Here is a 27,215-nt window from a genome sequence, read left to right as displayed (position 1 = left end):
GACTAGACACACTAAAGCAGGAATCTAATTAGACATAAGGAAAGAATATACCCCCTGAAAATATTAGGTATTTTCCCTTGAAAAGACAATTTCTGTTAATAGCATATTTTTTTCAGGAAAATAGGTTATGCCATCAACAGAAATCCATGGTAATACAGTGTAAATTAGTGTGGAAATTTTTGTCCTCATATTAGGAATGTAAAAATACATGTAAACAATAGTAACATATAATTGGCAACCAGTATGTCAAGGTACTATAAATTCTAGTTTAACAATACTTTATTATATATGACATAAAAAGACAATAAACATAGATCTTAAAATAACATTTTCGGCCACAGATATCAGTAAAAATAGTTAGCAAATAACACATAATCTAGAACGTCTTCATAGAAGTATACATTACACCAAAGTCTGGCATATACCCAGTGATAATAGATGGAGAACAAATAAATATTGTAGAGAGAACCCACAGATCTTTTCATCTCTCCTGATTATGTAATATGGAGGAATAAACAATTACAATACTGTTCGAACATGTATTCATTCCAATATGCAGTGTACCAGATTTATGTCCCATATCCAGAGTTATCTCCCTTTATAGAAGGTCTTTAAAAACACAAAAGATATATGGCAATACCAGACCTTTTAAGCTCCACAAGACAAATGTACAGCTTTTTATAAAAATCCATGTCCAATATTAAGTTAAGAGTAGTCAAGGATATTAAAAACCCCATTAGTAGTAGTACATGTTTCATGGGAAATAAAAACCCCATTATTAGTACATGTAGTACATGATTCATGGGAAATAATCTATATAAATATTTAACTAAAATAGTATCAAATGAAAGTTCTATACAGATTTATCAAGTGCAAGTTACTATTGACATTGAAATCATTTTGTTTTAATAACACTGTATCACAGTTCCTAATAAAGACAACCATAGCACATATCAAATACTTAACAAGTACACAGTTAACACATATAACTGAACAGAATTATTGCTGAAAATTTCTACAAAGATTATTCACACTAATGTATAAGCACCTAATTTGTAAAATTGCTAACAAACCACACTGATTATAAATACTAACAATCAAGACAGTAAGATTTAATTTCTTGGTTTTTGGACAAGTTGAGGTAGGAAGAATTTTATTTGTGAAAAGATAAATGTGTAGTTAAGTTAAATTTTATGTCGTGGTTTCAACTCAAAAGAAAAAAAAAAGAAAACACATTGTCTGAACCAAGAAATATATTTTAACTGTCTGAAAATGTAAAAAATTCAAAATAAGTTCATTCAAATTTGTATAGTTGGCTGACAAAAAAATAAAACAATCATTATAAATGAAAAAATATATAAATATTTGCTGTAGTTGATCATATAATTTGCTAATAACAACACATGTAGATCTTGTCTTTTGACACACATATTATCATTATATAAGACCCACCGGAATCTATCTAAATCAAGTTTATCTGTCATGTTGGTTTGGCTCTGGACTTTAGTCCCTTCACACATTTGAGCAAATGACAAGCTTCTTTTAACAGATGTTTAGATACTAAATCAACACTTCAATATGATAAAAATCTATAATCATACAATTAATCAATCATATATATTGTTTCAAATACTGAAGCCTTACAACAAATAATTTATAAAAATAACAAATAACAGTCTCCTTTCTCAGTGTAACAAGAAAATTCATTAAATTCTTCTTTTGATTTACAAAAAGGGAAAATGACTCTTTAAAAAACCACTTATCACTTGTAAAGTGTTCATGCTGTAAACTGGCTTTTTACCTACCATAGCCAAAACAATGTAAAGTATGAATATGTCCATCAAGTGATATTTTTCCTAGCTTTAATACTAGACAAACCATTTTGATTATCAGTAAATAATATCAAATACTGGTTATAAATCAAGGAATTTTAAGTGATCCCTGTTTTCTGTACCCTTTCTTCTCTTCATTAAAGGATTTGAAGAATCACCCTTCTTGGTTGCATGGAACCTCCAAGCACTGTTAAAACTTTCAATCTGTAAGAAGAAAATATAAGTTTGAATGAAATCCTACTATTTGATTTGACAGATGAAAGGATAAGGTAGGATATGGGCCATATTTGGCCCCCTTTTTACTAAAAAAATGTGTAAATGACAAAAAATGTGTTGTGCACTGTAAAATGGTTGATTAAATTTGTTAAGTATGGTTTTAAATTTTCACCATTTCATTAGTGTTTAGTTTTATGGAAGCCTAAAATATGCCCATAAAAAACCAAGAGGCTCCCAGGAGCCTGAATTCTCACCTAGTTAAATTTTACCTTTCAAGGGCAATAAATTTAACAAGTTGTCCAATAATTTTGACTCAAGAAGATTTTGGCAGTACTTATCATGAGAATCATTTCAGCAACTGAAAGTTTCTTTTTATCTATCATAGTTTTTAAGACATTGGCTGAGAACTTAAAAAAAAACTTTTATCACCTTTCAAGGGCAATAACTCTCACAAGGAGTCACCTGACAACTTTGATCGCTGGAGACTTTTCTAGGCTTTATAATGAGGATCACTTCAGCATTTGAAAGAATTTGGATAAACCTAACGGTTTTGGAGATATATGCGAAAAACTACTGTCTGACCCCTATGTTATATTTTTAGTAACAACAGCCATGTTTTTGATGACTCAAAAATCTCCACACCAGTTTTATGCAGGATACCCCAAGGACCATTCATACCAAGTTTGGTTCTAGTTGGTCAAGTTGTGTCAGAGGAGAAGAGTTTTGAAAAATTACTAACGACGGATGACGACGACAACAACAGACACCAAGTGATGGCATTAGCTCACATGGCCTTCAGCCAGTTGAGCTTAAAATAGGGACCTAAAGATTAATATTGAATTACCTCCCTTTGCTATATGCGAATCTCCACAAATAAAATAAATATATATACAATTTACATAAAAACAAAGTCCTTACATTTTTTAGGAGTATGGAATTCAATGTGCATATTTTTTATGAAATTTAAACAATTAATGTAGGTGATTTTATTTTTGTTTCTAAATAAAAAAAACTTGAGAGTCAACGTCCTATTTCAAATCTTAATAACCATTTTGGAAGGTAAGTAATAGTACAAAGTTAAGTTGGAACAAGTTATACATACTAGGATAAAGTTAAGTTGGAACAAGTTATACATACTAGGACAAGATTTAAGTTACTGTGAAAGTTCATTTATTCGTGGGTACCAATTTTCGTGGTTTAGGGAAAAATTATCAGTTCATAGATTCTTGATTTCGTGTATTTGACAACTCTACCATATAGACGTATAGAAAATTTCTTTTTGTTGGGAACCAAATTTCGTGGTTTACCCAACCCATGAAAACCACAAATATTGGTAACCCATGAACAATGATACTTCCACAGCAAGTAAATAAATACACACTGGTACAAGATTAAGTAAAGTTATACATACCTGAACTTGTACAAGATTAAGTTGAAATAAGTTATACATACTAGTACAAGATTATGTTAAGTGAAGTGATACATACTGGAACAAGATTGTCTTTTTTATTGTCCTTCTCAATCTTCTCAAGTTCTTCAGGTGAGAATAATGCAAACCTAATTTTAGGGATGACTTTCTTCGCTACTTCACTAATAGGCTTCTCCAGTACAGTCTGTAAGAAAGTGGAGATAGTATAATGAAATGAAGATTAAACTAAGGAATTTTGTAAATGACTGCGCATCTCCTGTCTCAAGGTTCATAAATAAATGCCTTAAGTTTATGAAATAGCCCTTGTATAGCACTTGATATAAGTCCCACAATTCTGAAATAAAACAGAAAAACAAAAATTCTATAAAAATAAAATCAAATCTCTCAGAATATTTCTGGATATTTTTTGTATGATAATACATGTAATAACATGTCTTTCAAAATGCAGGCATTTAAATACAGTGGTTATCTTTTTAAACATGAATATGCACATATAAGGTTTGTTGTAGGCTAGTTTTTGCAACTCTTAAGTTTATTAGCAAAGTCAAAACCAAGGGATAGGAGATATGTATTTATTTTGTTTGACCAAGAGGGTTAGTTCTGAAATCATGTACATATATAATAGATTAATATTTTTATACTGTAATCATTCTATCTGAGCAACCAAAATGCATTGACAGTATATATTTATTGATTATATACAGTCAGTGACAGTAGATAACACTTTGGATTCTGCCTACTTTCCTACTATTCCATGAACTACCTGTTTATCTTAATGTCACTATCTGGGGCCACTAGTGGAAGAAATGTAATAAACATGTCGTATAAAAATTAAACATGATTTAAAAAGTGATTAGGTAGCAGTAGATATACATATTCAGCATGTATAAAAAAAATGCCAAGAAAAGCTCATGTTTTACCCTGATTCTAAGCCTCCTCAGTATACTGTTTTTATTTCAAGTCAAAACACTGTTATTGTCTATATTTTCATTCACTTTTCTTAAAGAGTTTATGAGGCACTGAGTACTGATCTACAGCTTGCCTTTGTGTTATATAACATGCAAACATCCCCAGATTTCAGTAAACCTGCACCATATGTATTTTATTACTTCAAAATGTAACAATAAATTTTAATGAATGTAAACCTTTGTCTAAAATCACTATCAGAAGCAAAAAAAGCTTTCCCTTGCTTTGAAGCCTGTTCAGACCAATGTCCTACTTACTGAGTTAATAGTTGCCCAGTCTTTTACATATTTTAGCAAATCAACTTCATCCATTTTCAAGTTGTCACTCTGTAGTATTTCTATCATAGATTCATCAGAAAGTTCCTGGAATCCTTTTGACTTCAATACACTCTAAGGACGAATAAAAGAAACCAATTATTACCATACCTTAAATCAGAAAGAATACACAAGTGCAGGATTCACACTAACTTTCAGTTAGGCACAGGCCATTTTCTTCTTAAAGGGGGTTGGGATTTTATGTTAAGTTAGAATTATTTTCATGCTTGTGTGAAAAAACTTCAATCATATTTTTCACACAAGCACAAAACAGCAACAAATCTACGTTGTTAAGTAATGGGGGAAATATAAAGTCATAATTTTTTTTCTGTCCATGACTGAGTAAAAAAAAAAAAAATTTTTTTGTTAAAATTTTGAATTATTTTACTTTTTTTCAAAATAATCCCAGACCCCCCCCCAGTATAAAAATGGTCAGTTCTGTAGTGGTACAAAGAATCAGTAAAAGGGATAATTAACTAGTTCTCCTGGGCTGTTGTAATTATATGGTGACAAATGGGATAATAAACTAGTTCTCCTGGGCTTCTGTAGTTCTATGGTGACAAATGGGATAACAAACTAGTTCTCCTGGGCTGCAGTAGTTCTATGGTGACAAAAGGGATAATCAACTAGTTTTCCTGGGTTGCTGTAGTTCTATGTTGACAAAAGGAACTAAGCAATTTTAGTAGATACAAAATCCTGCATTCTGAGAGTTCGTATCACAGTTTTGTTATGCAGTATACACACACTGTCTGTATGGTCCTGTATCATCTGTTTATAACACTATCCAGATTCTGGTACATGTGTACATAAAAACAAAAGTGCAAGTTACAAAGTATTCTATGATTCTAGCATTGTTTTTAAATTTTAGAAATTTTACATTTGTTGACAACCAGTAGTCCCAGTTCTTCTAATAAAGCATTCTGTTGAATCTTAAAATTTGTGGCTTCCTTATTTGGTACAAAAAAAATTATAATTTATTTTTCATGTTTTATCCCTTTCACAAAAACTGTAATTACAAACAATGTATACTGCTTGTGTTACCTCTGTATGTTCTTCAATGAACCTGAGAGTAGCACCTAACAACTCCACATTACTGTAGGTAACAGCCACTTGTAAACACTCACAGGCATTGTGTACACTAAGGTTCTCCACCAAATACTCAGCTGCCAACTGAAATGAATAACATCCCATGACAAACAGCAAAGAATCTTTTGAGTAATGGAATTTTGAACTACTACCCCCTTAAAAAACTTGAAGTAAGCATAAACAGTCATCATCACACCCTTACTGTCATTAGCATTGTCTTGTGAGCATTTCAACTTAATTCTTCATGATGTTTAGTAAATTTTGTATCAGATATACATTAAAATATCATTTTGTCTATTCTTTTTTAAAACTGCTACTTCGTCAAGTGTGTGAAGTCTAATACACAGCAAAATGTGCTTATGGCTATCATATGAAAATTATTGAGAAGCAATTATGCAGCACTTTTGGCTATGTATTGTAAACATATAATTTTTTGTGGTTTCATGGCAAATTTGAACTGATTCTGTGAACATATTCCAAGGTATCAATTTTCATGGATCCAAAAATTGATTAGTATTACATGTATATATAGTGTTAAAATTTCACAGGTACTATTTTCCGCGGTTTTCTGTCCAACACAAAAATAGCAAAAATTAGTAAGTTTACAGTATTTAAAATAAAACAATACAGACTCAAATGAAGAAAATCAAATATAGAATTTACTTTAAAATAAATGTGAACTTTTTGCTTCACAGATAACTCTTAAATGTAAAGAGAAAAGATTTTGATTCAGTAAACAAAGTAAAAACTGTACCTTTCTTAATTCATCAAGTCCATATTCAATTGATACTCCAAATGTATCTAGTGCCTTTAAAATAAACAGTCATTTAGAAATTCATTATAAATTACTCAATTTACTTATAAACAATAAGATTTAACTGGAAAAGGAACATTAATGGGTAACAGTTGATAACTTCAAAATGAGGTTGCACTTTTCAGGAGACTGTCTTGATGAAATATAAGTATACATAGATGTTATTTTAAATGTGTGCATATTGCTTGACTTTAAATCTATCTGGTAAATTAGATGATACTATCTTGTAATGGTGTTTTTCAAGTTAATTTTATTCAATATCACATGCCTTGCGTATTAAATGAATAAATTTCCAATTGTACTACTCTTAAATGTTATGCCATACCAGCAATGAATAACAATAAGATATTTAATAGTAGTCTACTATAAAAAATAAACTACTTACAATTTTAGGTGTGAGAGATACACAGTTTGTGTACATAAACTCCAACATAGCTTGGAATATTTCTGGTGAAGTATCAGGTAAGGGAATTTCAACATCTCTGTTGGGAGTCTGCTCAGCAAACAAAGCTTTAAAGATGGCTGACCTGGCAGACAAAATACACCTATGGGCATAGAAGGCTTTTCTGTTTGGACCAATTTTAAACTTGACATCACTGAAAAAATAAGTATATAAAATAATTAAGATTCTTATTACAAACAAGAAATGAAAAAATACTGGTATGCAAGTATTGTTAGTCGTAATAAGAATGAGAGTTACAATCTTCACTGTTAAAGGAGGTTGATCTGGGGATCACAGATATATCCAAGACAGTTTTGAAAATGAGATCTGATAGAAGAAGATGTGATGTTCTATCCAGATGTTGAAAACTGCCACCCCAGTTGATTTGTAGTAACTTGCAAATAAAAAGTATAAGGCAGAAAGTACAATAAATGTTTTGCAAAGCACAGTTAGATATGCCTCAGAGGTTGAACCTTGAACAGATTGGGAAACTACGGACGTAAAATTCAAGCTTGATATATATATATATATATATAATTCACGGTTGTTGATTTATGTGAAACACTTTTATTATTTTAATAAAACATTGTTCACTATTGTACTGTTCAAAGGAAGATTAAATTGTACTGAGTTCCATTAACAAATCTAAATTCATTCATTTAAAAACCTTTTTTTAATCTGATAGAATAACATATCAATTCAACTATCAAAGAAAGTAATATCTACACAATCACGGTTAAATTCTCTTCATTCAATTTGTGTGAATCAATTCAGTTTTAGTCAACTTAAGTTAGACATATTTGATTTTTAAAATCCTCTCGAACTCAAAATGTAAAGCAATTTCATCTGCTATTTCATGAAAATGCAAGTCAAGTTCTAACTGCATTTTTAATTCTAATTTATAAACATTCTTCTAGTGCATCAAAAGTCACCTTTAAAAAAAATCATTAAAACATGTACATGTACCAATATCCAAGAATCTGTGAATGAGGATTGTGCTTTGTGATACCTAAGGATCCCTAGAAAGGCTTCGCCAAGGCTAACAGAGGGATTCATAACAAAGGGCTCAAACTACTTGAAAAACATGTACATGTTCCGGTACTTTTGGTATGAGATTAGTAAGTTGGATATTACACCTCCATATCCACTCCCAATCAAAGCAGACCCCAAAATGTTAATATTCCTGACCTACTAGTATAATTCAAGTATTATTATACAACACCACAAGGGATCTGATAAATGTATGCTAATTCTACCCTGCATCATCACAAATTTATAACTCTGAAGTGAAAAAATGGATAGTTCAATGTGCTGCTGTTGCTAAAATTCGGACAATATAAAAAGGACGGCATAGAAATATCCCTGTTTGAGAATATCTATGTACAGTTTGTAACTCTGGGCAGATTTAAAATGAAGAACATTGCTTGCTTCATTGTACTCACTATGAACAAGAATGACAAAATCTAATGAATACCATAAATACGTGTAAATAAATAAATCCCTGGCTTTATGAAACTTAGCTCTTTACCTAAAATAAATGTTCTTTTATATAGAAAATCAACATCTATTCTGAGAAGTCCTCCACATTTGTATTGAATTGAATTAAAACTATCTAGAGGGATAAGTCTCCAATAGAAAAGTCATGTTATTAATTAACAAACATATACTGTTTTAATATTACAGTTACCTGTCATACATGTATGTTCATTGTTATATTTCTATCTGTTGTAATAGGCCATAACCAAATACAGTTTGTGTTAATAAAAGTATTGTATTGTATTGTTATATGAGGAAGGTGAAACCTTAACTACTCCCAAAGAAACAAATTCAAAACAACTTTCATAATTTTTTCAGGCTTAGTTAATATAATACATCAGTCTTTTTAATTTCCTAAATTGTAAAATTTGTTATAATATATGGTTTTTATTGTCCTAATGCATTCTCAAGATCTTAAATGTCTCATTGTCTGGCATTCATAAGGAACTATGGGTTGTCTAAAATGTCTTTAGGTCGAATTGTCTGTTATTAATAAGCTGTTACATCATTTTTGTAAACAATTGGGTGCCATATTTTGACCATCCCTGTATAGGAAAAAGCTAAGATTCTGTTTGTATTTCATCACTTGAAGCTAGGTAATGATTTCTGAGACTGGTTTAGTTCTCAATTACTTTACAAAGTATACAAGAATAAAGCTGTCGGGATGCTATTTTTAAACTCCTGATTTCACATGCACAAACCTGATATTGATGTTTTTTTCTGGCCGTAAGTATACAGGACCCAGATGATAATACAACCATAAACGTTCCCTATGGGAGCCTATTATTCTCAAAACAGTATTAGATAAATCCTTTGATAAGAGGAAAGGATCCGTTTTTTGTTCAATGAAAAAGAAGACAAGACGTTTCTTTTAAATCTCTTCTACAACTAAAATTAAACTTCATGTTTCAAACCTGTGCTCTTTGTTGTTAATTAACTTTTTCATTTCTTTAGCGAATTCGGCAATATTGCCCTCCATTCTCATTTCGTTCGACATCATGTATATTTCCTGTGCAAGTCTTCCTGTCGATGAACAAAGGATGAAAAAGAGAACAATACTGCCTCTGTATCCAAGCACTTGTTTGGGTGGATGTAGATTTAGTGACGAGCTTTGAATTCTACTTCCGGTTTCTGTAGTAAAGGGTTGATTTATGAAAACTCTCTTGTCCTCTTAACAACATAAGTTCGTAATTACTTAATGTGTTGAACGTTAATTTTTGCCGTCTTATGGGAAAAGACACAAGACCAGTTGTTTTATGGTACATTTAGAATATTTATCAGTATTTTGTCAAAGTTCTATAACATGATGAAAACCACAGGCGCTTGTTTTATGTGGGGGGGAATACTATCAGTATCAATGCCCAAGTCTACTTGATTTGATTGATTTTGATTTTGATATTTTTTTCTCTTGTCTATATTAACATATACTCCTACACTGTAAGAGGTTGGAATTAGTTTTTCCGTCATACTGGCATCATGACATTCATGTCATACAAACACTAGCATTGTGTAGAAATGCTGCTGAAGTGAAGATTTGAAAGTCAAAGATATTCCTATCATATCTTGGTCTGCTATTTCTCTTGTTTAATTGTGACATGTTTTAATGTACCAGAAACATCTTTTTTGCCATCTTGCTGGCATTTGTTTTACCATAAAATATCCACAATTTCTATTTTACCGTTTTTGGATTTCTTCATAGCTACTTCAATCTTCCAATCTTTGTCGTTATCAACAGAATAACTCTCTTGTACTTGAGTTATCTAATGTAATAGGATATTGTCTCCCTTGTAAGTCCTCATTTGTATTTACCATAGCTACTATTTAGTTCTATTACTAACTTACTAACTCACTGAGAATAGGGTATGTTCGTCTCGTTTTAATTTCATTTTCCTTACCGGAATTTCTGATGTAGAACGTATCTACATTTTATTTTTTACTTCTGGGATCTTGAAACGCTGTATTACAATGCAAAATCTTTTATTGAATGCTTTTCTTAACCTTTATATCATGTAAAAAAAATTAAATTTGTCATTTTTTATCAGCATTTTTACACAAAAAGATATTTGCTTTTAATATTGAACTCAAAGCTCTGTAAATGACAAATCTCAATGCATTTGAACGATAGACTAGGACCCATTCTTGTGAAACAATGGAGTCACATGACGAGACTTACATACCCTATTAATCCAAAACATCAAATATAGTACAGACTGTAGCTATGTATAGTCCATTTGGTTTCTATAGGATTATGAAAAAAATTCTTTAAAAATTAGGTTTCATCAGAAAATAAATTTTGGCAAACACATTTCTAACAACATACACTCTGAAAACATTACTGAAAATATCATCATAAAATGAATAAAATTTCTGATTAACCCTAATGCAAAATTTTTACCTAATATTACAATATTTATTGTAGGAACACTCAAGTAAAAGGAGTGGCTCAGGTAAATGTAAAAAAAATAGAAACTATGTGCTTTTGGTATAATTTTAGCTTGAGATGTATTCAATCCACTGAGGGGCTTTTGATATTTAAAATAGGTCATCACATGTCTTACTTAAAATAGAGCAAAAGCACATGGTTTTTGTTTTTTTTATATTCAAATGTTCACTCCTAGAAAACATTTCTAGAAAAGCAGAGGACACTTACCCTACTGGTGCACATGGTCCATGCTCCCAGTTTTTAGTGAAGTTTGAGTTTTTCATTTACTTCTGGCCCCGTGCAGGTCCGGGTGTTAAAAGAATAGGCCTGCAGCAGCGCTAAGCTTGTCGTAAAAGGCGACTAAATAGTGCTCAGAACCCTAGCCGGGGGTTAGGGCGCTCTGCCCACAGAGCAACTGGGATGTGTGCCCCAGGTGGTGGAATGGGATACCCCTGGTGAGTTACATGCTGGGGTTGTCAGGCTATAATATGGAAAACCTGACCGCAAACCATAGTGGTGCACCGTGTTGGGAAAGATGCCACGTTCCTCGCACGTTAAAGAACCCTGCTGTGGTATTCTTCCGGAGTAGGAACCATAGTGCTCCGCCACAGGAGGCTAAATTGCCTGACCCTACCCACCTCTCCCTATTTCCAGTGGCAGTCAAAATTTGTCGACCCCATTGTCCTTATGTCCGATCCCTTTTTCATTTCATCATCATTTCATGTTCATTTTATCATCAATTTCATGTTCATCGTCTGAATATAGCTGAAATATTGCTGCTCGGACGTTAAACCCCAACAAACAAACAACATTTACTTCTGTTACTTTTTATGTATTATTTTAGTTACTTTATGTTCTTTGTTGTGTTTGTTTGTTTTCCATGCCTGGTCTTTGTCCCTGGATTACATTCTTTTGATTTGTGCTAGAGTCTTGGTTCCCTTAATTACTCTCTCATTAACAATATTTTAAAACTGATTCAAGGAACTCATTCTCATATATAGATGAAATGTAAAACAATTAATGCTTGCAGGTATTTACCACCCAATATTTTATGGTAATATTCTTCACAAAGCATGGAAAGCTCAATACTCACCAAATAAGTTGAGTTAACTGTTAAATAGGATTATCTGTAAGGAATAGAGTTATGATATTGTTGTCAAATCATTAAATGTAGCATTTTTAGCTCACCTGGTCCATAGGCCCATGTGAGCTATTGCCATCAATTGGCATCCGTCATCGTAGTTGTTGTTAACAATTTATTCAAACATCTTCTACCTTGAAACTACTTGACCTATTAGAACCAAACTTCATATGAATGTTCGTTAGGATGTTCTGCATAGAATGTTGCTTATTGCACAAGATGAGTGATTCAGGCTCTTTAGAGCCTCTAGTTTGGGATTAACATTGACTCACTCTTAGGGTCTTTACAAAGAAACTAACACACTATACTTCAAAGGAGTTTTCGGCATGACACAGATTGTGTCCTTATTGTATGACTTATGTGGTTCTCAACTCTGCATGGGAAGAATTGGGATTGATATTGCATATGATGAGGACATAACTTTTTGTAGGTTTAATCTGGTCTGAAGGTGGTATGTCTGTTAATTGCTAGTTGTCCTTTGTTTGTTCATTTGTGTAACATTAATCAGTTTCTTTATATCTGTTTAAGAAGGGACTCAGACCGTTTTTGAACTGATTTTTAGGTGTGTTTAATTGTGTAATATTTTTTCCACTGTGGCCTGATTTAAAAGGGGTAGTATTGTGATCACACCAAAGTTCTTTAACCTTGTGCATTTTTTGTGCCTGTCCCAAGTCAGTAATTTCTGGCCTCTATACGAACTGTTTCTTGTTCGCTTTCAGTGTACTTCATGTTGCTGGAGAATATAGGGGCAACTATTTTGCTGTACCTGTGTATAATGTTGTTTTCGGGCCAACTGCAGCTTGTCCTGTGGTGTGAGGATTTCCTCATTGATGATTGAAGACCCATTGATGGCTTTGAGCTGACATTTTTCATCCTGTGGTGTAGTTGTCGCATCAATGTATTCACCATTTCCATTCTCGTTATATGCTTGACTAGTAGCATCAAGTACATTTATACCAATTTGAACATTTCTACCATACTGCTAGCATATGAAGGTATTGATAAATACTTATAATTAATTATTTTCAAAAATTACTTATTATTTATGGTTTATAAGATTGCTTTTTATTTATTTCAGGCTCTGACCATTCACATTAGTCAGTGAATTTGTCAGCAATGACTTGGTTAACTTCGTAAACAAAGAAACTTCAACTTTAAAGCAGCTATGAACTACATGAGATATTTTAACAGACTGAGTTTGGCCAGGAAGCCATCACCTATTCGTATGCTAAGTAAGCATGGTGAACTTTGATACAATACAATAATTTTATTAGTACAAACTCTTACAGTGCATGGATATGGCTTATTACAACAGATAGAAACAATAAACATGACAGATAACTGAGATATTTAAACAGTACATTTTCTTTGCTAATGTGTATTTTCAAAAAGCAACAGTGTCAATTGATATTAATTATATTAATATTAAGTAATAATTGATATTAATATAAATAATAACAATTTTGTCTCAAAATAATCAAAGACATTTTTTTTTACATAAACCTATTAATGGCAAAACTACAAGATCTATATTTATATTGCTCAAAACCAAAAATATATTGAAATAGGAAGCCAATTTCAGCACAAAGAAATTCCACTGAATGAAGTCTAAACAACCCATGTTATGGGAGATAAGTAATATAAATGTAATAGGAATATGAATACTTTTTAAATAACAAGAAAATAAGATTGGTGATCTCTAATTTTCTTTTAAGAATATCAGACAAGTTTTCTTTTTACAAATTAATGAAAAAAATCTAAGTATTCAAGAAATGTGTAAAATTCCCTATGTAGTCTTCATAAAATCTTCCATAATTGATTATCTCAAAATCAAGTTGGGATACCTTTGTTCTTTAGTACTAAAATTTTTAAGTATGTTCATCCAACATTATCTCTGAGAAATAGGAAATTATACAGGCCGAAAATATTAGGCATGATCTAACTCAAACTAAAGTACACTAAACATTGACTGCTGTTCCAAGATATAGATGAATGTGGTGCCTATTTGAAGAACACACAAAACCTTAGTTCACTTGTATGTTATAACAATCTGATGCTTGAGTTCAATGTATTTATTTCATTATACAGTAGCATGATAAAAAAATACACAAACTGAATGACTGTTGTGAAGCATACCTAAATTCTCTCACTAACCTCTCATAGATTCAAGCTGATACAATGTTAAAACTCCTAACAAGTCCTACAACGACCTTAGATATCAAGTTATGATAGATTTTGGTATACATATTTAAAAAAAACTGTTTTGAATTCTTTAAATCAAATGCATCTTCCAGCATCTTTTCAAATAAATATACATGTTTAGTCCGTTTTATAAATCTTCAAAAAAAAAATTCATATAATAATACACTTTTCAGAATATTTTAACTTTTCTACAGCATATCCATTTCTACAGTACTTACTAATTCTGGGAAATATTTTCAGAACTTTATCTCAATAAACAAAAAAATTCCTATTAGGCTTTATGTAATTTCCATTTTGTATATTTCTATTATTTTGTGTATGTCTTAGTACTGAAGGAGCTATTTGAATATTCAGGTGAATAACTAGGTCATATGACATCAACTCATTTGACTAAATATGTCAATTGAACATCACAAAATATCCATTATAATCCTGTATTGACACCTATAGATATTCAGATTACTTGAAGTAACCTAGCTTTATTATGTAGCCTGAGCACATGGCTTTTTGTTTATATTTACATCAAGTATTCAGATAGCTGTTCCAACATTCAAGCAGAGTTATACTTGAATAGTTAAAATTATAACTGCATAAAGCCTAATGGGAATTCCTAAGATCTGTTGTGATAAAATTCTAAAAATATGTCTCAGAGTTTGTATGCACTATAGAAAACCAAATGCGGTTGAAAAATAAAATAATTTCGAAAAAGGATTTTATAAGGATTTTTTTTCAAACATTTATACAACTAAAACGGACTATAGTTTCTTAGAAAATTTTTCAGGATACAAAATTGATTGTTTTATATATTATTTGCTCTCCTCCAGTATTCCGTTAATGCAAATAACATCAGAAATATTCTTAATGTCTGTATTTTCCTAATTTTTTAGAGCATTTCTAATTTTTCTTTATTTCAACACAGCTGCCATATTAAGTAAGAGCTCACCTGACATGATATCAATGGCTGGTGGCATGCCCAACCCAGAGACCTTCCCTATTACTGAGGCTTCATTTAAACTAAGGTGAGGTATGCCCAACCCAGAGACCTTCGCTATTACTGAGGCTTCCTTTAAATTAAAGTGAGGTACCCCCAACCGAGAGACTTTTACTATTACTGAGGCAACATTTAAATTAAGGTGAGGTATTCCCATCCCAGAGACCTTTGCTATTACTGAGGCCTCATATAAACTAAGGTGAGGTATGCCCAACCCAGAGACCTTTGCTATTACTGAGGCTTCCTTTATATTAAAGTGAGGTACTCCCAACCCAGAGACTTTTACTATTACTGAGGCAACATTTAAATTAAGGTGAGGTATGCCCAACCCAGAGACCTTTGCTATTACTGAGGCCTCATATTAACTAAGGTGAAGTATGGCCAACCCAGAGACCTTTGCTATTACTGAGGCTTCATTTAAATTAAGTTGAGGCATGCCAAACTGAGAGACCTTTGCTTTTACTGAGGATTCATTTAAATTGAGGTGAGGTATGCCCAACCCAGAGACCTTTGCTTTGACTAAGGCCTCATATAAACTTTAAGTGAGGTATGCCCAACACAGAGACCTTCACTGTTACTGAGGCTTTCTTTAAATTAAGGTGAGGTACCCCCATATCAGAGACCTTTGCTACTACTAAGTCTTCATTTAAATTAAGTTGTGATATGCCCAACCCAGAGACCTTCGCTATTACTAAGGCTTCAGTAAAATGAAGGTGAGGTATGCCCAATCCAGAGACCTTCGCTATTACTAAGGCTTCAGTAAAATGAAGGTGAGGTATGCCCAACCCAGAGACCTTCGCTATTACTGAGGCTTCCTTTAAACTAAGGTTAGGTATACCAAACCCAGAGACCTGGCTATTACTGAGGCTTCAATTAAATAAAGGTGAGGTATGCCCTATCCAGAGATCTTCGCTATTACTGAGGCTTTGTTTAAGTTAAGGTGAGATATGCCCAACCCAGTGACCTTTGCTATTACTGAGGCTTCCTTTAAATTAAGGTGAGGTATGCCCAATCAAGTGTCCTTTGCTATTACTGAGACTTCCTTTTAACTAAGGTGAGATATGCCCAACCCAGAGACCTTTGCTATTACTGAGGCTACATATAAACTAAGGTGAAGTATGCCCTACCCAGAGACCTTCGCTATTATTGAGGCTACATATAAACTTAGGTTAGGTATACCAAACCCAGAGACCTTCGCTATTACTGAAGCTTCCTTTAATTTAAGATGTGATATGTCCAACCCAGTAACCTTTGCTATTACTGAGGCTTCCTTTAAACTAAGGTGAGATATGCCCAACCCAGAGACCTTTGCTATTAATGAGGCTTCATTTAGATTAAGGTCAGGCATGCCCAACCCAGAGACCTTTGCTATTACTGAGGCTTTATTTAGATTAAGGTAAGGCACACTGAAACAGATTCTTTTACCCTGATAATTTTGTTGTATCTAGTTTGCAGTTTATCATACTAGTACCTGCACATTTGTAACAAGTGTAGAAAAGTATCATATGTCTTCACATAGATTATAAATATTTGAATATTTGCTTAAACAATATACATGTATTAGTAGAAAGAAAAATCTTTCCTCTTAAAAAAGATCTGATAAAAAATTACAAAAAAATAAAAATAACCAACAAAAACTAAGGGAATTAGGGTTACTACCCCATTTTGTTGTCTGTATTATAACTGTAATTTTAAGTAAGAGTAGATAGATGTTAAGTAGTACTCCAGCTAAGAATCATGCAAAATGTGATACATGGTTGGAAAGCCTACATATTTTTGTTTTTGATATCTTGTTTAAAATGCTTTGGAAAACAGGAATTAAAATTTGGTTTTTCATATAACTCGTGCTCATAAGCGATAAAAATTGTGTAGAATGCACAGTAGAATTCAAAAGTAAGGGAGATAACTCTGTAAATGACACTCAAATACAATAGAATCTATTGGATTTTAAATGTTGATTATCTCCTAAGAGCAGGCAGATTTGAATGAATAACATTTTGATAATTTAGACCCATAAAGCAACTTAATTACAAAAATAAAAATATGTAGCCTTTTTTTTTTTAGGTGTATCACATTTTTCATATTTTGCATGATTCTTACAAAGACAGCTACTTAAACAGAAACTTCTATCTATTATTTTTATGGATGGAAAATATTAATATTTTTAAATAACAGCAGAGAATGTACAAACAAACATCCCAAAAGCATACACAAATAACAGACTTATAACAGGATGCTGAAATCAAAACGAAGATATTTTTGTTTAAAAAAGAAGAAAGACAAAAACTTGTTCCTGTTAGAACTGAAATCATATCAGATGGTACATTGTATATTTTTCTCACTTTCAGGGATGGTACAGTAATAGAGCTGGACAAGAAGACAATGAATCAGGGTTTACAGTATGCTCCAACCCCTGGGTAGGATAACAGAACTTATGTTCCAATGAGCATGATTTTAGGTTTTGCCTGCAATAGACAGAGCTATTTGTTCTTAAATTACATTCAGTTTTATTGGTAATCCTTTGTTATGTTATTATATTACTGAAACCTCAACCAGTGGGATAATGCAAGACCTCTTATAACACATAATGTTTGTCTGTGTTAAAAGTTCAAACAATCACATTTTAACTGCATATATCACTTCTGACAAAAAGATTACTAGTTAATGATGTTTTAACGGAGGACCTATATATGTAGGATGTCGCTGATGCTCTATCCCTATTATTTGGATTTTTTATATTTTATTTGATCTTCGGTCACAGCAGAAATTAAGCAAAGCAGCATTTTATGTCTTCTAAATCATGAATTTACTGCTGTTATTTTTAACATTGTTTGACTTATTTCTTATTGTAATTATTTTAACTCCAATATATTGCTGTTTTTCAGAAATTTCCTCAATATTGCAAAACATTTAGGAGTAAAATGCAAATATCTTAATTATTATGTGCTTTCTTATTTACAGTATATAGTTTACATGTACATGTATTTATATACTTTATCATTGAGTGAAAGTTGATATTTTGTGGATTCAAATTTCACAAGTTATAAAACCTTTTTTCTCTGTAATTCACTTTTAATATTTAGCCACTTGACATTGGCATCTGCTGTGGCAGAAATTCTAGACAACATGCATCTTTAATGCTACCTGTTGTTATGGGGAAACAACTTCAGAAATGCAGCAAAGAACCTAAGATTAAAGATATGTCACAAGGTCACTTTTAACCAATTAGATTTTATAGACAATGTGACACAGTCACACAACAACCAATGGCAACTGCAAATTTTCTATATCACTTGTTTGTATCACATCACTTATGGTGTGATATGGCAATCATCTAGCCACCCAAAAAGTAAATAAAACGACAAAATCATATAGAATTATCATAATGAGTGAAAATTGAATATTACAAGGTATCAACTCGAGTTATTTAATTGCAACTTTATACCAACTGAGCCTTGGCCTGTTTGTAATGATGTTGATAATGAATAAAGCCAGTATTAGATAAAAAGACTAAGTCATAGATAATATATATTATAATTTTAATATATTTGCAATATATTAAGAGAAAATTTGTTTAAATATCTTCAGATTCTTATCTTTTTTCAGACAATATTTATATATTTCAGCATTCCCAGTCTTCTTGAATGGATAAAGGAACTACAAACCAAAGTACATAAACCACCAACAATTAATCCACACCATCCAGGTCACATGGATTGTTTAATAACTAATGGTAGTCAGGATGGATTATGTAAGGTATGAATTGAATTGATTAATATGATAAATACTGTTTTAAGATCCACTCCAAAACAGAATAATTTTCTGTTTTTATTCATTTCCGATTCTTGATTTGTAGAAATGAAAACACGACGATACACTTTGCTTCAGTTGTAGTTTTAATTTTGTTTTGTAAAGATCTTAGAGCACTCAGTAAGAACAGGTCTGTTATCACCAAGTTTGAAATTACCTAAGTGAGAATGTTACTAACTATTTGTTACATAATAAAACTTTATTAAAGACTTGGATTTTTTGTGTAAGGTAAGAATATGCTCAGTCTTAATATTCATCGAAACCAATCTGACAAACTGTTGAAAATAGGAGTTATTACTGGATAAAATTAATTTACATTTAGTAGATTCTTATTCCAACCTACCCAGAGATTTTCTTAAAATATTTTTTCTTTATCAACACTTCAAATTTTTTTGTTATCTGTTCTTAATATTGTGAAACTATAACACATTCTTTTCTTTCTTGTTGAAAAAAAACTACAATAGTGATATTTTTATGGTAAAGCAAACGATACTGGACTAATATGAAAATAAATTGAGGCTAGTTTGCATGCAACACAAGTGATATAATGACTGTTTGAGTTGTGGGGGTAACTTAGATCACTAACCTTCCGCGACAGAGATTTTGGCAGAATCACTGAATACATTAGAATAACACAGCAATGATAGTGGTAAGAATTTTAAAATATGAGTTAGAAGTCTAAGATCCAATCAACCATAGCTGAATTGTCACTTAAAAAATTTGCTTTATGTAAAAATCTTCCACACATGACAGTGTTAATGGAGGGGGATCTCCCACATGAACATTATCTACTATCCAAGTTTTCTTGGTCCAACAGTTACCTAAGAAATTTTTCATGTGTAAACAAATATTTTGGGTGTCATCCCATTTGTCCTGCATTTGTAAATTACAGGTAAAGTTTGTAAACAAGTGTAGTGTGTTTTAACTTGTATCAGTAATCAGTTGCACCTTATTTTACAATTACCTGTTCATGGAAATAACAAGGATGTGTCACAAAAGCATAAAATTACATGTTCAAACACCATGAGGCGTTTACAAAAGTTACAACAAGTCTATTTACTAATGTTACCTAAAATATCTTCATTATTCCTCTTTGTACAGGTTGCCATGCATTTAAAAAAAAATAAGGTGACACAAACAAAATCCTCTATCCATTTAGGTTGTCTCTGTTAATTTCTGTCTCCCCTTACAATGGTGGATAGATGTATTGGTTTTGCCCTGTCCATCACACTTATGTAAGCCCAACTCTTCTGAAACTTCTGCACTAAATTTTATGATACTATTATGGTAATTAGAACATTATATGTGTTTGTGAATATTGCCAGGAATTTATGATCCACAGAATTTTGTGGGAGTTTTACCTCTTTGAAGTTTTGAACAGGGAGAGACATATATTTTTGAAGGCAAAAACAAATTAATTCCTATTTTTTTTTGTCCTCCCCTAAATAAGTCTTGTCATGTGACCCAGTGAATTCACGGGTCCAAATCTCCCCATTCAAAAGCAAAGGAAGTGTTTTTTACCAATGGTGACAGCATGTCTAATGGTCTCTCTAATCTGTCTTTCTGTCTGTTCATCCGTCACATTAATGGACACCTACTGTTATGTAGAAATATATTTTTTTCCTACATTTTGAGCACATTGAACTAATTCGTTGTTGTCACTTTATGTTATGAACAGTACCTACTTATACTTTGTGTAATCTGTAAATTAAAAATATTAAAGCGATATTATTTTAACATTGCACAGTGCACCACCTATTATAGAGAAGTTTGGTAATTTCTCCCTACATTTTTAGCATGTTGGACTTCGCCATTTTTTCCCCAGTACATGCTATCATTAGGACATTACATATAGAAATTTGTAACCCACAATATGTTTTTTTTTTATTTTTGTTTTTTTTTTTTTTTTTGTTTCTTTTTTTCATGAATAGTGTTTATATTCATATTTTTAAAAGACGATTTTATACTGACAAATAGATGACAGTGACACAGTTGCAGACATGTATTGGTCTTATTTTATAGAGTAAAGCCTACAGCTAATGAAAACCTCCTATTCTTATATATGATGATAATAATATGACACTTTTTAACTACAACAAGTTTGGTAATGACTGAAAGCTCAAAATAATGTTTGTAACAATGCATCATATTGATAAATACAAATCGGTCTTAAGCTTTGAATGCTTTCTAATGCTAGTAGAAAGTCCAGGTCAAAAATAAATTAAGGACAAGACTAACAATGCCTATTGTTTGTAGCCTTTTTTCACCAAAAAGTCTTAAAAATCACATAAAGTCCTGAAGTGTTGATTAGATAGGTTTCAGGGAATTTAAAAAATTCTTTGCTAATTCTTCCCGAATATCTAAATATTTTAGGTTTTTGAAGCTCTGGTATGTGAAGGAGATAATGTTTTACTAGAGAACCCAGTATATTCAGGTACACTAGCCATAGTAAGTATAAACAGTTCATGAATAAAAAGATCCAAGAAATAACCAAATAGAGATTGACATGAATAAATGGTTAAATAGCTTAAAATATAAAAAAAAAAAGAAGGAGAAGAATGGGTTTTTTTTTACAAAATGTTAGCATTTCATGGTCAGGAAGGGCTTTTTTGTACTGTTTGGTCAATTTAGGTCTTTGAAATTATATAAATTCTGTGAAATATCTTAAAATATCTGAAAATGTCTTGTATGTATTATTTCTCACTTTATATCTTCTTGAAAATAAAAAGTGTCCACATGCAATTTACAGAAAAATGTTTTATCTTAGAAAATTCTCTGAATTTACAAAAATAACCAGGTCAAAAAGGGAGAAAGGGCAATAAAGGCTCCTTTTTGCCTGAAATTATCAGTAAGTGTTAAAATATTTAATTGTATATTCTGAGACTTGAATCCATCACAAATGGGAATTCATAAAGACTTCTGATTATTCTTGCATTTAAAAGACATGACTTGCTTTAAGTTTACCAAAATTCAGATACTCAGTCAATTTCATACTTTTTGGTTTATTTCTGGTCATATTTTTGACAATGCAATGGTGTCCACACCCAAGTAACAACTTCACATTTATACTATGGTGAACACAATCAGTATAATATACTTTATCATATGTGAAAGTATGAAGTTGTTTCTTGGACATAGTTTTTTGGATGTAAATATGCCTGAAAAATTAAAATTTGCAATTCTCAGTAGTCCTTTAATATGGTGTAGGAATGTACATTGCTTATAGAAGCAAGCACTGGGAGATTCAACATCCTAAAACCTATTGAATTTACGACCATCTGAAGCTATATCCTTTAATGATTTAGCAAGTCTAGTTCAGAATTTTTATAAAGTCTACATACATAACCGTTCTCCACAGATGGCGAGAATATTTTACACATAACCTATGATGTAAACAAATGCACACCGAACTATTGCAACTGACAGCTTTACAGAAATTCCACATAATTATGATTGCCTTTCCTATTTTGAAAATTTATGCTTTTATTTGTGTAATACAGTCAGTGCTATATTTTTCAATGGGGGTTAGGTTTTATAATCAGCAAGTGGAATAGCAAAGAGAGATATGCAAGTACACTTGTCAGTGCATGCAACTTTTCCTGAACCTTTCCATGAATATTGCATGGAACTGAAAAAAATAAAAGAGTGCATTGAAAACGACTGTATATTTTCAATGATAAAAATTAACGCTTATCTGTTTTTTTTTATTGATCCTGATGAGTGCAAATTTCTGATTTTCTGCTGCGGAACTTCAGTTTTAAGGCTGTTTCAGCTGACTACCAAACATATTCCAGTTAGGCTGATAGCTATCACTAAGGGCCATCTCAAGAATGCTATTTTTACATACACACTTTTTGAGCTCACTTTGTGCTCGCTATTAAATGACGTATAATTGTGGCACCATTATGACGTTATTACATGAACTAATGCCACAAAACATCTTTTTCTTCATATTTATATATTTTACTATGTTATGAACATTATTTATGTTTTTACAACAAAGTTGGTATTTTTAAGCAATACTATATTATTAAGAATTTGAACATGAAGGTCTAAGATATGATTTGTTTCATTCCTTATTGTTTACACTTCATTTTATTTTCTTTGAAGACCAAAGAATAAATATACAAAATTCTTTAAACATGAAAAGTCATTCCTGAATTATTAGAAAAAACCATTTTTTCAATTTATTTTGTATGGGATCCTGTATCTGTTCAATGCAAGTTACTACATGTATTGGGATCATTTATGACAAAAGAATTTTATTTTTGTATATAATATGTTAAAAAAAATAACAAATTAAAAGAGAATTTGAGTTCTGAAAGTGGTTAAAGCCATTTGGTTAAGGAAGATGGAGTTTGAGCTTTACTTAAGGTCCTAGATTTAGTACAATTTTTAAAGGTTGACTTAAGTAAATTTCACACATCTCTGATTTTATTTTGATAACACCATCACAGTTTTCACAGGTCTAAGAAAAAATTTGTATGGGTGGAATTTATATGCACGTCGTGGTCATACATGAATGTAACTAGTATGCAACATTTTCTTGGTAAACTATTTTTATACAACGGCAAAAAAATTGCAGTCGTATATTACCAGTAGTATGGTACTTTCGTCATCCTTAGACATTTGGTTTTTGTGCGATAACTTGAGTATTAGTTGGTTGATCTTCATAAAAATTTTATTACAAGATTTCAAACCTCCAAAGGAAGGTTGGTATTGATGTAAGGGGTTATAGCCCAAACCATTTTAAAACAAGAGGCTCCCAGGAGCCTTAATCGCTCACCTGGTTGAAGTTTGCCTTTTAAGGGCAATAAATTAAACAAGAAGTTGTCCAACAATTTTGACTCAAGAAAACTTTGATAGGACTTATCATAAGGATCATTTCAGAAAGTCTAAATCTATCATTGTTTTCAAGACATTGGCTGAAAACTGTAAAAAAAAAAAATCGAAAATCCCCACATCATATGCAGGATACCCCAAGGTACATTCATACCAAGTTTGGTTCCAATTGGTCACGTAGTTTTAGAGGAGAAGAGTTTTGAAAAATTGTTAATGACGATGGACAAAGACAGACGCCAAGTGATGGCAATAGCACACTTGGCCTTTGGCCAGGTGAGCTAATTAGGGGCCAAAAAATGGGCCTAAAACAAGCATTCCACAGAAGTCAACTATAAAACTCCAGTAAAAGCATAGAAATGCCTATGATATTGTTTCTCAATATTCTATACCACAATAATCACACTTGGATTGATTTGGGGGGGGCGGTGGGTGGTAGACTTGAACATTTCAGAAATTAGTGGCCAGAAGCGTGCATTTTCCTGATGTCAAGACAATGATTTGTTTATATTTGGTCTGATTTCAAAAATGAATTATTTTTATTGGATGCCTTATGAAATACCCTATCTTGTCAAATTTCAGATATCTCTTACAGTTTTCAAGTTACAAGGGATCAAAGGGTGCCACTCCCTCAAGGCCAACTTTTTTATTTTTGGTCAAATTTTTTTCATTGGATTTTTTATGAAAATCCCTGCCTGCATTTGTAAATCAGATTTCAGATATCTTTTACAGTTTTCAAGTCAGCCACACTCTGCAATGTGTCATTTTTTTAATTTTTGGTCTAATTTTGAAAATTCTTATGAAAATTCCTGCCAGCATTGTTCAGTCAGATTTCAGATATCTCTTACTGTTTTTGAGTTATAAGGGCGTCAAAGGGACCACACCCTAAAAAAATGACTTTTTAATTTTTGGTCTGATTTTGAAAATTTTTCAGTTATATTCAAATTTTGTGTTATATTGTGTCCAAGCCAATTGTTGTGTCTATAATGAATTGTAAGTCCCTATGCTTAAGTGTGTCAAAAACTAATATTGTGTCCACACTTGCCCAAATTGTTCAGAGTTCAACCACTGTAGTAGTGTCATGCTCTGGTCTGCAAAACTCTTTATTCATTTTTCACATTTCAAAGTAGGCAAGCATCCGGAAATATCATTTTTCATACTGTGAAACATACATCATATTTCCCAAAAACCAAGGAAAAACTAATACCTATTAATGTGTTGAATTATTATGATAAATCATGAAATTTCACAGCAGTTTTATTTTTTGCTATTTATGCAATATGATCTGTAGAGGGAAAATTAAACTGTCATGAATATTTTATTCTAAGGACATTTTAATATGAATGTTTGAATTGGTCTCCAAATTAAAATAAAAACTACAGGAAAGTTGATCAATGTCAGAAACAACCCAAATGATGCTGCAATTTTCATGGTTTACAGTAATCCACATAAATTAGCTACTGTCAAAATATATACATTTTCATTTCCCTTTCCTGTGAATTCTAAATCTGTTGGCAATTCGAATATCTGAAAGAATATGTGAGAATGTGATGCAGTAAATTGACAGAGAATGTTTGTTTTGTGCCTTAATTGTACAAGTGATTCTGTTTTAAAATACAGGTTGGACCAATGAACTCTAATCTTCTACCAGTAGATTCTGATGCTCAGGGACTAAATCCTAGTCACTTACGGAAGGTCCTGTCTCGCTGGAGTTTGTCAGATGTTGGTAAATCTGGAAGTGGAATACCCAAAATATTGTACTGTATTCCTAATGGTGGCAACCCAACAGGATCCAGTCTAACTTTAGAAAGGAAAAAAGAAATCTATAAAATTGCTCAGGAATATGATTTACTGATATTAGAAGATGATCCTTATTTTTATATCCAGTTTACAAAGGTATTTATTTGAACATCATACTTTTTCTCTCATATTAAAAGAATTTGTGCTCCAATTAGTAATTTGCATGAAGAACATAGAAAATCCAATAATCTACCAATATTCTAAATTTATATTTAAATTTGAGATAATTTAATGAAACAATTTTTTATTGCATCCAGTTTAAACTTCCAATCTTTATGAGTTTATACTTTTTAAATGATATCAGGCTTTTTCTACAATCTAGCCCTATATACTTAGTCTGATGCCACTTTTTTAGTCCTATATACCTATGCTGTTTTCACTATTTTAGCCCTTTATACATATAGTCTGTTGTCTTTATTTTACTTCTATATACTGAGGCTGTTGTCACTACTTTAGCCCTATATATGGAGTCTGTTGTCCCTTAGCCCTTTATACATATAGTCTGCTGTCTTTATTTTAGCCCTATATACACAGTCTGTTGTCACTATTTTAGCCCTATATACATATAGTCTGTTGTCACTATTTTGGCCCTTTATACATATAGTCTGTTGTCTTTATTTAGGTCTATATACCAAGTCTGTGGTCACTATTTTAGCCCTATATATCTAGTCTGTTGTCACTATTTTAGCCCTATATACATAGTCTGTTGTCTTTATTTTAGCCCTATATACCTAGTCTGTTGTCACTATTTTAGCCCTTCTATACCTACTCTGTTGTCACTATTTTAGCCTTATATACCTAGTCTGTTGTCACTATTTTAGCCCTATATACATATAGTGTGTTGTCACTATTTTAGTCCTATATACCTAGACTGTTGTCACTATTTTAGCCCTTCTATACCTAGTCTGTTGTCACTATTTTAGCCCTATATACCTAGTCTGTTGTCTTTATTTTAGCCCTTCTATACCTAGGCTGTTGTCACTATTTCAGCCCTTTATACATATAGTCTGTTGTCACTATTTTAGCCTTATATACCTAGTCTGTTGTCACTATTTTTGCCCTATATACCTAGTCTGTTGTCTATTTTTTAGCCCTGTATACCTAGTCTGTTGTCACTATTTTTGCCCTATATACCTAGTCTGTTGTCACTTTTTTAGCCCTTTATACCTAGTCTGTTGTCACTATTTTTAGCCCTTTATACATATAGTCTGTTGTCACTTTTTTAGCCCTTTATACCTAGTCTGTTGTCACTTTTTTAGCCCTTTATACATATAGTCTGTTGTCACTATTTTAGCCCTATATATATAGTCTGTTGTCACTGTTTTAGCCCTATTTACATATAGTTTGTTGTCACTATCTTAGCCCTATATACCTA

The 27,215-nt window shown here is 31.8% G+C and overlaps 2 protein-coding genes across 5 annotated transcripts in view; one reads left to right on the top strand and one right to left on the bottom strand.

Annotated features, from left to right (window-relative positions):
* Positions 1–261: 261 nt before the first annotated feature.
* On the bottom strand, positions 262–9,736 carry LOC148629655 (BTB/POZ domain-containing protein 19-like). The gene is made up of 7 exons (XM_088555035.1): positions 9,550–9,736; positions 7,043–7,253; positions 6,598–6,651; positions 5,799–5,927; positions 4,701–4,832; positions 3,536–3,661; positions 262–2,036 (listed from the first exon to the last, which is right to left on the bottom strand). The coding sequence occupies exons 1-7, from the start codon at positions 9,633–9,635 to the stop codon at positions 1,914–1,916; spliced, it is 861 nt and encodes a 286-aa protein (XP_088411161.1). The 5' UTR covers positions 9,636–9,736; the 3' UTR covers positions 262–1,913.
* A 21-nt stretch (positions 9,737–9,757) lies between these two features.
* The window catches only part of LOC148629654 (kynurenine/alpha-aminoadipate aminotransferase, mitochondrial-like), a 28,566-nt gene continuing 11,108 nt past the window's right edge, over positions 9,758–27,215 (top strand). For 2 of the 4 annotated variants that reach the window (XM_088555020.1, XM_088555004.1), the window contains exons 1-7: positions 9,758–9,894; positions 13,277–13,430; positions 15,320–15,419; positions 17,740–17,808; positions 19,018–19,147; positions 21,575–21,649; positions 25,661–25,936. In XM_088555020.1, the coding sequence (XP_088411146.1) occupies positions 13,364–13,430; positions 15,320–15,419; positions 17,740–17,808; positions 19,018–19,147; positions 21,575–21,649; positions 25,661–25,936 (717 nt within the window). In that variant the 5' untranslated portion in view covers positions 9,758–9,894; positions 13,277–13,363. Of the gene's footprint in view, positions 9,895–11,060; positions 11,083–13,276; positions 13,431–15,319; positions 15,420–17,739; positions 17,809–19,017; positions 19,148–21,574; positions 21,650–25,660; positions 25,937–27,215 lie in introns of those variants that run through there. The other 2 variants (XM_088555005.1, XM_088555010.1) reach the window with 2 other exon arrangements.

This window comes from Perna viridis, chromosome 1 (assembly GCF_037379345.1).
Source record: "Perna viridis isolate PV_CMFRI_1.1 ecotype Kerala chromosome 1, ASM3737934v1, whole genome shotgun sequence".
Taxonomy (NCBI): domain Eukaryota; kingdom Metazoa; phylum Mollusca; class Bivalvia; order Mytilida; family Mytilidae; genus Perna; species Perna viridis.
Note: the sequence above shows the minus strand (reverse complement) of the source record. Positions and strands in the feature narration are given on the sequence as shown.

Bases quoted from the DNA above. Each gene is read 5' to 3' on its own strand.
- LOC148629655 (XM_088555035.1), bottom strand. From the start codon at position 9,635: ATGATGTCGAACGAAATGAGAATGGAGGGCAATATTGCCGAATTCGCT. The intron at 7,254-9,549 runs GTTTGAAACATG...TTATTTTTTCAG, and splicing joins ATTAACAACAAAGAGCACAG to TGATGTCAAGTTTAAAATTG. The intron at 3,662-4,700 runs GTAAGTAGGACA...ACTTTCTTACAG, and splicing joins ACTGGGCAACTATTAACTCA to ACTGTACTGGAGAAGCCTAT.